Source organism: Dipodomys spectabilis, unplaced genomic scaffold (assembly GCF_019054845.1).
Source record: "Dipodomys spectabilis isolate Male_0828 unplaced genomic scaffold, ASM1905484v1 ptg000054l, whole genome shotgun sequence".
NCBI lineage: Eukaryota > Metazoa > Chordata > Mammalia > Rodentia > Heteromyidae > Dipodomys > Dipodomys spectabilis.
Genome location: NW_024870731.1, coordinates 1,471,028 through 1,484,666, shown reverse-complemented (window position 1 = coordinate 1,484,666; position 13,639 = coordinate 1,471,028). Strand labels below are relative to the sequence as shown.

The 13,639-nt window shown below is 37.2% G+C and overlaps 1 protein-coding gene and 2 long non-coding RNA genes across 9 annotated transcripts in view; 1 reads left to right on the top strand and 2 right to left on the bottom strand.

Moving 5' to 3' along the window:
* LOC122108058 (coiled-coil domain-containing protein 66-like) overlaps window positions 1-8,225 on the top strand; it is a 36,794-nt gene extending 28,569 nt beyond the window's left edge. For 6 of the 7 annotated variants that reach the window (XM_042680026.1, XM_042680033.1, XM_042680031.1 and 3 more), the window contains 7 exons: window positions 591-735; window positions 1,721-1,858; window positions 3,474-3,964; window positions 5,634-5,674; window positions 6,514-6,737; window positions 6,960-7,081; window positions 7,962-8,225. In XM_042680026.1, the coding sequence (XP_042535960.1) occupies window positions 591-735; window positions 1,721-1,858; window positions 3,474-3,964; window positions 5,634-5,674; window positions 6,514-6,737; window positions 6,960-7,081; window positions 7,962-8,048 (1,248 nt within the window). In that variant the 3' untranslated portion in view covers window positions 8,049-8,225. The remainder of the gene's footprint in view (window positions 1-590; window positions 736-1,720; window positions 1,859-3,473; window positions 3,965-5,633; window positions 5,675-6,513; window positions 6,738-6,959; window positions 7,082-7,961) is intronic. The other variant, XM_042680027.1, reaches the window with a different exon arrangement.
* Window positions 1-13,639, bottom strand: part of LOC122108079 — a 168,312-nt gene that overhangs the window by 34,977 nt on the left and 119,696 nt on the right. The gene's annotated exons all lie outside the window — the stretch shown is intronic.
* Window positions 10,243-12,628, bottom strand: LOC122108073. The gene is made up of 3 exons (XR_006147462.1): window positions 12,231-12,628; window positions 10,966-11,110; window positions 10,243-10,268 (listed from the first exon to the last, which is right to left on the bottom strand). It is a non-coding gene; the product is annotated as an uncharacterized LOC122108073 (long non-coding RNA).

Genomic DNA, 13,639 nt, shown 5'->3' with positions numbered 1-13,639 from the left:
TAGAGGTGTGTAGACTTCATTTGTAAACCATGATTATAATGTAATTCTGTATAGAAACGATGGGCATTTCTATCCTTATCTACCAATGAAAAAAGAAGCTCCTTTTGCAAAATGGTTGGGATTGATGAAACAATCGGTGGCTGTATTAGTAGTCCTTTTGCTAAAATAAGAGCCAATTCAACGAGAGTATCTCAATAGCTAGGAGAGCTTTTCTATTAAATGATTTAGATACAGGAAGTAGAGTGTTGTCAGGTGCCATGATTGAGCCAACTCACAAAGAGCAATCATATAGTGGCATTCAGTTTCCAAAGACTAAAAGTTTAGCAATACAATAGTTTCTTATCTTTTCCCACTTGGCACACAATGAATATTGGCTGGTAAAGGGACATGTGGTGTAGGTTCCCATTTCATTGACTTAAGTCATCTAAGGCTGCAACGTTTATGTGATAGCACATAAAGTCCATAAATACTGTATTCTTTGAATATTTATGATAATCACAATGACCCAGACAAGTGCCTGACATCCAGGAAAGCTTAGGAAATGCTGGGAGTAGTCAATTTAATAACCATATACCTGACTATGTTGGTAGGAAATCATGACTCTCAAGACAAATGAGCTATACCAAAAAATGCAGAGAGCACAGGAGTTAGCACAGAGACTGAAACAAGAACAGCGAATCCAAGAATTGGCTCAAAAAGGACATGATACTTCTAGATTGATGAAAAATCTTGATGGTAAGTGATTAACCAGAACTTCATTTTTTTTTGTGTGTGTGTGTGTGTCCAGTCATGGGGCCTGAACTCTGGGCCTGGGCGCTGTCCCTCAGCTCTTCAGCTCAAGGCTAGTGCTCTACCACTTGAACCACAGCGCCACTTCCAGCTTTTTTCTTTTTGCTTATGTGGTGCTGAGGAATCGAACCCAGGGCCTCAGGCATGCAAGGCAAGCACTCTACCATTGAGCCACCTTCCCAGCCCAGAACTTCATAATTTTTGAAGATGATTTTAACTACTTGTCGATTTCTAACATTATCATACAATAAACAATTTTTAAGAAACTTCAGCTCTTCAGCTAATCTAACTTTAGTAAATAGTAGTGCTTTTAGGAAATTATCTTAGAAGTAGAGTTAAGTAAGTTTTCAGTATCTTTTTACACATAAGTTTTTCTTACATATTGTCTATAGCAATCATGACACTGATAAAATAAATTTGTATGCATTTTTACAAAGAAAGCATTTACTGAGTGGCTGGGAAAGTGGCTCAGTGGTAGAGAGCTTGCCTTGCTTGCATGAGGCCCTGGGTTCCATTCCTCAGCACCACATAAGCAGAAAAAGCTGGAAGTGGCGCTGTGGCTCAAAGTGGTAGAGCGCTAGCCTTGAGCTGAAGAGCTGAGGGACAGCGCCCAGGCCCAGAGTTCAGGCCCCACGACCGGCAAAAATAAAGAAAGAAAGAAAGAAAGAAAACAGTTACTGAGTGATCTCTGTAAATCCAGTAATGGGTAAGAACGCAAGAACTTTTTAATGAAATTTTTATTGCAGCAATCATTCTGAGTAAAGTCCTGTGTTTAGTTACTGTATGTATTTACTTTTTTTTCACTACTGAATCAGACCTAGTCTTGCAAGGTAGGCAAGTACCACCACTAAGCTACAATCCCAGTCTCCTACACATAGTTTCTCTTAATAATACTGTATATCATTTGAAAAATATTTTTTCCTATTGCCAGTAGATGCAATGCAAGTGGATGATAAGGTGTCCCCTAAGATTTCAAGTTCAAGACATGACTCTGATGAAGATGGCAGCAAAATAAATACATGTATCAGTTCTACTATTTCTCCCAAGAAAGATACTGGTGTGCAAACAGGTATTCATATTGAAATTTTTATTTGAAATTTCCTTAAGGCCAAAGCATTAGTACTGAGTTCCATTTCAAGTGTAAAACTTGTGATTTATGAGAAAATAAAAAGATCTATTTTTTTTTCAATGATACTGGCTTGAACTCCCAACCATACCCTTTTGCTTGTTAACTGGAGATAAGGAGTCTTATACAGACTTTTCTGCCCCAGTTGCCTTTGAGCCGTGATCCTCCAGGTATCACGGCATCCTGAGTAGCTATGATTATATATAAGAGTAAGCCCCAATGCATCTCTTGGTATTTAATTTTTTGTACTAGATTTATTTCAGATATGAATCACAAATTTACCACCCTCACCCCCGCCCAGGACCTTACAGGTTTAGCAAATGGTTTACCATTGAGCTACAGCTCCTACACAAAACTTACCCTTTAATGGACATAGTTAGCATTTTTCAGTATATTCCTAATAATTGAGCAGTCACCATCATTATAGAACTTTTCCCTCACTCTGATCTACTAACCCATTAAGTTAGCAGGGGAGTCTCTTCATTTTCTGGTTTGCTTGTTCTGCACATTTCATGTTACTAGAATCAAAATGTTCCTTTGTGTCTGGCTACTCTGCTTTAGGATAATGGCAGTAAGTACATTATTCCTGAATAGTATTCTGTTGTATATATAATACATTTTGTTCTTCATGATTTGATGGACGTTCATTTGTACTCTTGGGCTATTGTGAATAACGTTGCTTTGACCATTCATGTACAGATTTTGTGAAAAAAGAAAAACAGAATTTCTGGATCATGTGATAATTCTTCCAAACTGTCCAGACTCCAAAGCAGTTATCCAGCCATCAATATAATAGGGTTCTAATTTCTCCTTGTGATTGCCAACACTTGTTATATGGGGGGCATATTAAGTGGTTCTGCATTGTATTTCCCCACCAATTGTATTTTATGAGCATCTTTTCATGTCTGGTTTTCAATTCAAATCATCAGGCAATGTCTTGGGTTGGAAGTCAGTGGGTTTTTTCCCCCCTCCCCACTCCCCTTGGTGGCCCATGCCCTGTAATCTTAAATATTTGGGAGGCTGAGACTGGAATACAGTAGTTCAAAGCCAGCCTGGACAGACAAGTCCCCAGGACTCTTTTATCTCCAGTTAACCAGCAAAAAACTAAAAGTGGAAATGTGGTTGAAGTAGTAGAGTGCCATCTTTGAACAAAAAGGCCAAGCAGGGACATAAAACCCTGATTTCAAGCCTCAGTACTAGCACAAGAAAAAAGATTAAGTAAGGCCTCAAAGACAGTGTATTCATAGCCTGAATGATTATGGTAGTAAAAAGTTGTATATACTATATAGTGGAATTGGCTTTAGTAAGAAGTTGATACATGCCATTGACTAAATGTTATGGCAAGTGTTTAAGCCATTTACAAAACAATATAACTCCATTTACTGGGGTATTATCTATAGTAGTAAATGTCTAGAATAATGAGAGGTTGGGTAGTTTCAGTTTTAACATTAGAAGTCTTAAAGTGTAACTAATAAAATTGTTTAACATTTGAGAAAAATGATAGAAGTGGTAAACTTTTATATGTCTGTTTAAAAAGTCATCATCTTTTTTTTTTTAGATGACTTAATTACAAGAAATTTCACTAACACATTATCACACTGTGGATCAGTGATAGAAAGGGAAAATACACCTTGTTCTTCTCCCCAGAGTTCTGTAGAATTTGATGGACAGCTTAACACTAAGAAAGACAAACAAGAACTAAATCAGGATAGAGTAGGCAACTTAGAAAAAGAAAATTGCTGGTTTAATGAGCAATGTAAACAGTCTATAACAGAGAAACAAACAAAACTCATGAAGAAATGTCCCACAAGGCCGACTTGGAATAGAAATAAGCCTCTCAAAAGGTATGTTCCAGCATCAGAAAAGTACCCTAAACAGCTTCAAAAGCAGAGAGAAGAAAAAAAAGTAAGAAGACAGATGGAACTGCTTCAATTGGTAGAGAAAAATAATTCTGAACACCTTTCTCAAAATAGAGGCACTTCGCCAGAAGATTTTCATTCATCCTATCCAGAAACAGAGTCAAAAACCAGGTGGCATTTAATGAACAAGGTAAAGCTCTTTCTCATTTTTAAACATGCATGAATTTCTAAACTCAAAACACAAATCTCAGCTGGGAATGTGGCTTGATGGTAGAGTGCTTGCCTAGCATGCATGTAGCCCTGGGTTTGATTCCTCAGTACCACAGAAAAAGCCACAAGTGGTGCTGTGTAGTAGAGTAGCAGAGTGTAGTAGAGTGCTAGCCTTGAGCAAAAGCAGCTCAGGGACAGTGCCCAGGCCCTAGTTTAAGCCCCAGGACTGGCAAAAAAAACCACAAAACAAACGAAAATCTCACAATTCTCTATAGACATGCATGTTTTGATAGAGTTCTTGTTTGTCTAAATGAGTTCCAAAATTTTATGTTAGGGGTTAGCAAACTAGATTCTATTAGCAAATCAGTCTGCTGTTTTTTGTAAATAAAGGCTTATAGGAACACAACCATACTTGTTTTAATAATCTTTTTGTAAGTGACTTTATGCTGCAAGACACCATGTATGGCTGTAAACGCTGACATTTTATTTACTTGTCCCTTAAAAGAATCTCAAAAGCGAGCTGGGAAGTTGGTTCAGTGGTAGAGCGCTTGCCTTGCGTGTAGGAGGCCCTGGGTTCGATTCCTCAGCACCACATAAGCAGAAAAAATAAAGCCAGAAGTGGCCCTGTGGCTCAAGTGGTAGTGCTAGCCTTGAGCTGAAGAGCTGAGGGACAGCTCCCAGGCCCAGAGTTCAGGCCCCACGACCCGCCTCCCCCCCCCCCCCAAAAAAAAAAAATCTCAAAAGCAAGCTGTGCTTGGTGCCTGCCAGCTACATGCAGATAGTAGTAAGGAGTTCACAGTCTGAGAGTATCTAGGTAGAAATAAAACCCTATCTGATAAGGTAAAAAGCAAAAGGGCTGGTGTGAGGTAGAGTGTAGGGTAGAGTGAGCACTTGGCTAGCAAGCTTTAGGCTCTAAGTTCAATACCCAGAACCATCATAAGCAAACATTTAGACTTCAAGAAACCTGTTTTAGCCAGATATGGTAGTATACATCTGTAATTTGTTTCAGCACTTGGGAGGCTGAGGCAGGATTAGGAGTTCAAAGCCAGACTGCAGGGCTGGGAAGGCGGCACAGTGGTAGAGTGCTTGCCTTGCATTTGTGATGCCCTGGGTTCGATTCCTCAGTACCACATAGCCAAAAAGAAAAAAGCCGGAAGTGGTGCTATGGCTCAAGTGGTAGAGTGCTAGCCTTGAGCTGAAGAGCTGAGGGACAGCGCCCAGGCCCAGAGTTTAGGCCCCACGACCGGACCCAAAAAAAAGAGAAAAAATCCTTGTTTATAGTCCATATAAGTAATCAGTTGGAAGTTAAGGAATTTTTTTATTTGTTTGACTGTGAAAAAATACCTTTCTGACCAACATTAGAAATAGATTTTAAGGGGGGAATTGGGGGGAAGGAGAAGGATTGGGATTGCGGGGGAGGGGGGAGGCTGGGAAGGGATGTGAAGGGTAAACAAAGGAGGAGGCTGCAATGCTTGGTAAGAAATGTACGCATTATCCTGCCCATGTCATTGTAACCCCTCTGTACAGTATGTTCACAAATAAAATAAAATTAAATTAAAAAAAAAAAGAAATAGATTTTAAGTAACATAAGTACATGGTTTCACTTGAAAATGCTATATACTCTTCTCTATACTTACATATCCTTTTAGGAAGAAGAAACTATGAAAATTAATTCAATCAGTGAAGAAAGGTATGTGCATTACTTTTATAGGTATATTCACTTTATGTTTGATTCTGAAGAGGTACAGAACACATGCTCCATGTCTACTAAGGTTAGGCATAAAGGTGAAGATAAAAATGTGAAAGGAGTAGTTACCAGATGAAGGTTAGTAGTTTAAGGGATAAAAGGTTAGTAGTTTAAGGGATAGGTTTTGGCTGGACTGGGATTAAGAAAAACCTATGGCTGGGGCTGGGAAGGTAGCTCAGTGGTAGAGAGCTAGCTTTGAGCTGAAGAGCTGAGGGACAGCGTCCAGGCCTAGAGTTCATGCCCCACAACCGGACCAAAAAAAAAAAAAATATATGGATGACATTCTCCTATCTTCAGATTTAGCTAAACAGTTTTTACTTATCTCAGTATGACCAGTGAAACAGGCATTATGCTTGGATTGAATCAGGAAGAAGTAGGAAAGATAGTAACTTTTTCTTCTTAATCTGTCTTTTGTGCGTGCATAAGCCAGCTGGTTTAGAGTTGCCTCATATTGGGCTTAGTTCAGGTGGTGAGGATATTAATTTATGAAAAATTATCTAAGGAGAAATGAGACTTGTTAGCCCAGATAGAATAGTAATTTTATTCTCCCTTTGTATTGAGTACATACATGTAGCTAGTAAAAATTCCAGGGAACACCCTTTTTTTGCCTTGTTTCATAAATGAAACTTTTAGACTTTAGGCTTCCTTACATGATATTCCTAAAGGTGTAATTACATTTCAAATTATTGGAGATGTAGTTAATTAAAGAGATATATTTATTTTAAAACAAAATTTCTTATTCAAGCTTTTTGTTCTGTTGTGCTTTTTTTTTTTTTTTAAAGGTTCCAGTCATCACCAGTTCCAGCAATAAAAAACAGAACCCAACAAACTCAGACGGATAGCTTACACTCACCACTAAAAAATAGCCTCAAAAGAGAAACAGTGTCAGAAGATGGTGAAACACCTGGAGTGTTTGAACCATCCCATTTTATTCCTTATGTTCGAACAAATGAGATATATTACCTGGATCCAGATGCACCCTTGTCTAGGCCTTCGACTGATCATGGCAAGTAAACTACATATTGTAGATCTAGGAACCCCCAACCCTAAATTCACTTCTAAAGAATTTCTACCTCTAGTTCTACAAAGCATCTCAGCTGCACTTTATAAATCTTTAAGACTTTTAGAGTATGTATGTGAAGCTTTCTAGGAAATAAATTTACTAATGAATCTTACAGCAAACTATTTAGAAATATATTTGGCTTTTATAAATTTTGTCTGGTTTCAGATTGCAACCAAGAGCAAGGACTTGCTCTTGGTTCTGTCAGGGATCCACTTCTTAATCCTAACTTGGTAAAGAACAGGGATCGACAACAAGCAATTCTTAAAGGACTTTCAGAACTACGACAGGTATGAGATTTAAAACAAAAAATAAAAATAAGAATATATAGATGTGTGTGTTCTTTACATGTGGATGTGACATTAGGGAAATTTGCATGGCTAATTGCATTTTAGCTTCTCTAGTTAATCTCAAATAAAAAGGGACTTTGGATTTCCTTTCCATCTTTACAAATATTTTTTGGTGTGATGGTTATACATGCAGCACCTAAGAGGCAAGGAGGATCACAAATTCAAAGACCCTGTCTCAAAAATTTTTTTAGTATGAAATCATGAGACAGTCATTATACTGAGATAATTTTATTATTAAGAAATGTGTACATTTAAACATCCAAACATGATCAATAAGGCCCTAAAACCAAAGACAAAATATATGTGTTTTCAGCTTAAAACAGTGTTGTCTCTCCCAAAGAACATAGTTCAATATGAAATGATTGGGTTTAATAGGCTCACTGGACATTTTCCCACACCAATTATGATGGCCATGCTCTCTCGTTAAACAGGTTAATATCTAATATTTAAGATTATAGTAACTTTACGCCATCTTTGAAGCTTATAACTGGACTTTAGTTCCAAGTTGGGTTTTTTTAAATAAACTTTTTTTTAAGAGTCCAGTCATATTCTAGTGTGTTAACATCTCCCCCCCCCTCCACACCATTTATTTTAAGAAGTTGGTCATGTGTTACCCATTCTTTCCCTTTCTAAAACTAGAAAATCATTCCATACTTTACTTCTGGTTTTACTCATTTGACTTTGTGAAGTACCTTAAATGTACCTATGAATTAACTCCTAAAGTATAGAGGAAGGAGTATGAGGTACATATACCCACCAATATAGTGCCGACGCTTACTTTAGCAGAGCTAAACAATGCATGTTTCATTTTTTTTTTCAGGGACTTCTTCAAAAGCAAAAGGAGTTGGAAACTAATTTCATGTCTTTAGCTACAAATCAAGAAGAGAGTTTTAGTTCTTCATTTTAAATGTTGGAAGTCATTTTTGTCTTCTCAACAGTGCTCATCACTCAACTATTTTTTAATAGCCTAATTAGATTTCTTTTTTAAAAACTCATGTAAAACATGCACATTATGTAGTAAAATGCTGTGATTTTTAAAAAAGTTAATAAAAGACTTTTTGTAAATAAAATAAAATTTGGAAAACACCTAGTAAACTTTTTTTTCTGTTGCTTCAGTCTGGTCATTTAAAAATCCTATAGATACTTTCTACTTACCATAAAGTCTGGAGTTGCTGTTTAAGCTGTTGTCTTTCACGAACTCTTGAGGTTAATAGAACTACTAAAAATTTAGCCAAGAGCTGGTGGCTCATGCCTTACAGACAGCTAAGATGTAAGGATTTCAGTTCAGAGACAACCTTGAGTGAAAAAGCCAAGTGAGAGAACAAGGCCCCGAGTTCAAGCCCTAATATGGGCACCAGAATAAATAACTAACTCTTCACTTTTACTAAATATCAAAAATTGCATTTAGGCTATTTTTTATAGCATTTATTTTAGAAATAGCATTTATTTATTTATATTTATTTATTTATTTATATTTATTTATTTATAGCATTTATTTTAGAAATATTTTAGAAATTTAGCCGGAAGTGGCGCTGTGGCTCAAGTGGTAGAGTGCTAGCCTTGAGCTGAAGAGCTGAGGGACAGCGCCCAGGCCCAGAGTTCAGGCCCACGACCGGACCCAAAAACAACAACAACAACAACAAAAATCAGTAAAAGAAAAACTAGAAAAAATGGAAGAGGCAATGCAATCCAAAAAGAGCAATCTTACCAATTGTGACAACTTCTGGATTTAGAATTGATTCATCAGATACAACAAAACCTCCAGATACAAATAATTCATTGTATGTATGATTTTTAACATTATCCAGGCTATCAACACTAGCGAGAAATACAAGCATGAGCCACCAGTGCCTGGCTCAGTATTTTGACTTTTAAGCCAAAAGACTTATAAGACTTAAGGGAAGTTGTGAGTTCTCTAAAGGTGACATTATTGAGCTATTTGTACTTGCAGTTATAAAGTATGACTACAGTATCTCAAATAAGCAGAATGTACAATACCTACAGAGCATATTGAAGCATACCCATGGTTCCTAATGAGAAAGAATTACTGATAGATAGCATGCGTGAAACCCTAATAGAAGACTGAGGTAAAGAATCAAACACACAAGGACTTGTGTGGGTTCCATTTGTCTGAAGTTCAAGAGGCAAAACTAAACCTGTGGTAAAGTAAGTGAAATTAATTAATGCTTACCTGCTCTGAACAGGTGAAGTACAGACTGGAAAGATACAGAAGGAAATCTAGGGTGCTGAAAATATATATTGGGTGGTGGTCACAGTGTATACAGATGTTAAGCTTCTATGAAATATATACTAAAATGTATAAACTTTCCTGTATGTTATATTATTTTTTTTTTTTGGGTCCGGTCGTGGGGCCTGAACTCTGGGCCTGGTCACTGTCCCTCAGCTCTTCAGCTCAAGGCTAGCACTCTACCACTTGAGCCACAGCGCCACTTCCGGCTTTTTTCTTTTTTCTTATGTGGTACTCAGGAATCGAACCCAGGGTCTCAGGAATGCAAGGCAAGCGCTCTACCACTGAGCCACCTTCCCAGCCCTGTTATATTATTTTTGTACTTTATAAATCATCATTTTCTGGAGGAGCTAATTTTTTTTCTTTTTTTAAATTCCAAAAGGGTAGGATCGACTAAATCATTTAGTTTTCAGTTTCAACTAAAACAAGCAAACAAACAAAAAAACACCCATATGCTTAAGATTTCTGTTGTAAGATACAAGCTACAAAAAAATGGAAACAAAAATATCACCACTCTTTAGCAGGAAAATAATGTCCAGAGTTGTCTGCATGGAATTGTCTTAAACTGTCTGGACATTATATAATAAATATTATATACAGTCTCCGGAGATTCTTATGTGATATTTTTCAGAAATGCATTAGGAAGACATTACAAATCATTATCTATTGTAAATGAAGAAAATAACTATGAATATTCAGTGACTCCCCCAAAAACTCCATAGTAAGAATGTGATGTAATTCAATTTAATGATTGAAATATAAATATGATACTGTCCAAAATTCTTTGTATTTAGCAGAACTTAAAGAAAGCCTTCTCACCTGGTGTTTGTTTCTCATCTTGTTTCCCCAGATTGTCTTCTGGACTTCTTGCATTTGTTCCTGAAGAAAAGTACCCATTATTTGTAGACTCTCTTCATTGACCCCTCTTAAGCACCTTTCAGATAACCCCAAATGTTTAGAAATCAGAACATTTTATCTTTTGCCTAAGAGTTATTCAAAAATGGAAAGTTGCTTCCTTTTCCTTCAGGTGATGACAGCCTAACACCTAGATGTACCGCTTCAAAAGACTCTCACCATCAAGTTAAGGTGTTTAAATGCAGAACTATTAGGATAATCATCACCTATCAACTTCTCTATTCTATGTGTCTCAAGCTGGTTTCTGCAGCTCAGAAAAGAGGACTGGTTCCCTTACGATTATCATGGCCAGGCTTCTTGAACTTTCTAGCAAGGTACCAAGTAGAGAAAGTGTTTAAAAGCCTATGGAAACTCTAGTCTTGGAAATTTCTTCTTAGAACCTTTGGAGGTTTCATAGGTTGTAAGTCACAAGAAGGCAATTTTTCAGCAATAAGTTGCTCACTATTTCCTTTCTAAAGTTAAAAAAAAGAAAGGAATAGCAAAGTTGTGTCTTGAAAGCATTTCCAAAAATATTTTAAAAAGATGAATAAGCACTTGGGAGTAGTAAGACCATGTAGTTGTACACAGAGAAATTACAATGTTTGCAAATGACAATCTTTAAACATCTGCCAAACTATTCTTGCCCAATGGTTTAATGTATCTCTTGGGATACTTGCATTACCTGTAATGGGAATCAATTTCCAGTGTATTTCAGTCTCTTCAACATTACTTGACTTAGACTGTTGTCTATGGAATCCATGTTCGATGGGAACAGTGGGACACAAACTGCACTCTTCAAAATTATTGACGTTAATTAAATTTGCATCCTAAAAATTAAAGTACATATTCAATAGCTTTATTTTCAAGTCATTAAAACAGACAACTATTTTTCACAGGAAATTCCACCTTCAATTTAAGTATTACAAAAGACTAACAGCAATATAATAACTATATATTATATATATAGTCTTTTATTTCCCTTTCCCAAACATTACTTTGATAATGAATTAAAGGAGTAACTACTCCTTTACTTAAACTTTAAAGATACAGCAGCAGACAAGAGGTAATTTAGGGCTTTGTAGGACTAAATTTTGTCATTGTAGGGTAAAGGTAGTCACAAACAATACCAAAATGAATGGGCATAATTTATAGTTACAGAGAGCAAGCTGTGGTCAGCTCACTCCTATCAACTATGTATTAAATATATTGGAAAGTATTAATAATATAGATTAGTATCCCAATGCCTACTATATATTCCTCATCATATAAGCCTCTCAATATTTCACCCCTAAAATAAACATCTCAAAATTACATGGAGAATGGCTCCATATATATATATGACGTTTACTCAAAATAGAATAATTTAGGAATAATCCTTTAGGAAATATGGTGCCATCTAGTATTGTTCTCAATTGATGCAGACATTTCTTCAGGGAGACAAGACTGTTTCTCAGCTAGAAATCAGTACTCTAAGCACACACCATAATTAAATTGGATTCCTATTTGCATGAGAAATACAAAGTACCTAACCTTATTTGTTACACTGGTGCACTGAGTTCAGTTGCTTCATCTGCTTCACCTTTGAGTTTTGTTACTGCTAGCAGAAAGTGGCCAAAGTTTTGAGGACTCAATTTTATTATGAAACAATATGAATTAACTCCCAATAGGCCATTTTTTTGACAAACATTGTCCAGCCTTACTTTCATCACAACAGGGAAACCTTAGACTACATATAAAGCCTATAAGCAGGAAGGAAAACAACTACTTCAGCATTTATCTCTTGGTAACAAGGAATAAGTACCCTCCAGGACAGACATCTTCGAAGTACTTCTTAATTCTTCAAAAACAAACAAAAAAACCCAAAGCACACACCCTCCCTCCCTCCCTCCCTCTCACATATAAACTTTCTAGCAAAAGTAAACAAAGATAACCAAAAAACATGCTCACTTCTATCAAATGCAGCTTATGGTCAGTGCCTATTTCACCAGCAGAAATAGTAACAGGAAACTGTAAAGATGTGTCAACTTCTAGCTGTGGACTCTGAGCATTCTTAAAATGTACATTTTCAATTTTTGCGCAAGTTGACTGCACATAATCTTTCCTATCTGACGCACAGTTTAACTCATACTCATGTCTCAGTTCTTCTTCATAGGCATCATCAGTACTCAATCCTAAGGCTTTGTTCACTGTGTCTGTCAGAGATGCGCATTTGCAAGTGTTTCTGAGAGCCAATTAAACAATGTTTTGACATTAGAATTATTGGAGTTAGAGGTATCTTGCTGTTGCAGTCTCCAGTCATCATCATGTCCAACTAAGGCAACAGGTTGTGGAGACTCTGAAACCAAAGAAAGAAAAGTTATTTCTTGAAGTTTGTAAGCCCCTGTATTTTATTATCAAATACACCTCTTGGCCACATAGCCCCACTGTCTAATGGCTACACAACATGGCCACATGTACTGCCTCAGCTCAGAAAGAATGAAAAAACAGCAGATAACAGTTGCCATCCAGTCTTTATTTGTCCCTATTTAACTCTGTGTGTGTGTGTGAAAGAGAGAGCTCCCATGCAGTCCCAACAGCTTTGTTTTTTGTTGTATCTAGTTGGGAGATAAGAATTTCATGAACTTTACTGCCTAGACTGGCTTCCAATTATGATCCACAGCTATCAGCCCCTCAGTAGTTAGGATTACAAGTGTGAGCCACCGACATCTGTACCATCTACTTTTATAATAAAATAAATCCTTACTAAAAATTACTTTTAAAGCATCCATTGCAGCCAGGTGCCAGTGGCTCATGCCTGTAATCCTAACTTCTCAGGAGGCTGAGAACTAAGGATTGCAGTCCAAAGCCAGCCCAGGCAGAAAAGTCCCGAGACTCATCTCTAAGTAACTACTCAAAAACTGGAAGTGGCCGTGTGGCTTAAAGTGGTAGAGTGCTAACCTTACGCAAAGTACCCAAACCCTGAGCTCCTCTCCCTACCCCCTCCCCCCCCCCCCCCACACACACAAAGAGGGGGAAAAATCCAATTATGAGTAGGGCATAGATTTTTACAAATAAACACAACCATGTACAAATATGGCTCTAAAATTTTACACAAAGGCTATAACTCTTCCTAAGTGAAAATTAGTATATATTTTAACCTTTTTTTTTTTTTTTTTTGGTTGGCCGTGGGTCTTGAACTCTGGGCCTGGGCGCTGTCCCTCAGCTCTTCAGCTCAAGGCGAGCGCTCTACCACTTGAGCTACAGCGCCACTTCCGGTTTTCTGGTGGTTTATTGGAGATAAGTCTCACGGTCTCTCCTGCCCGGGCTGGCTTTGAACCGCGATCCTCAGATCTCAGCCTCCTGAGTAGCTAGGACTA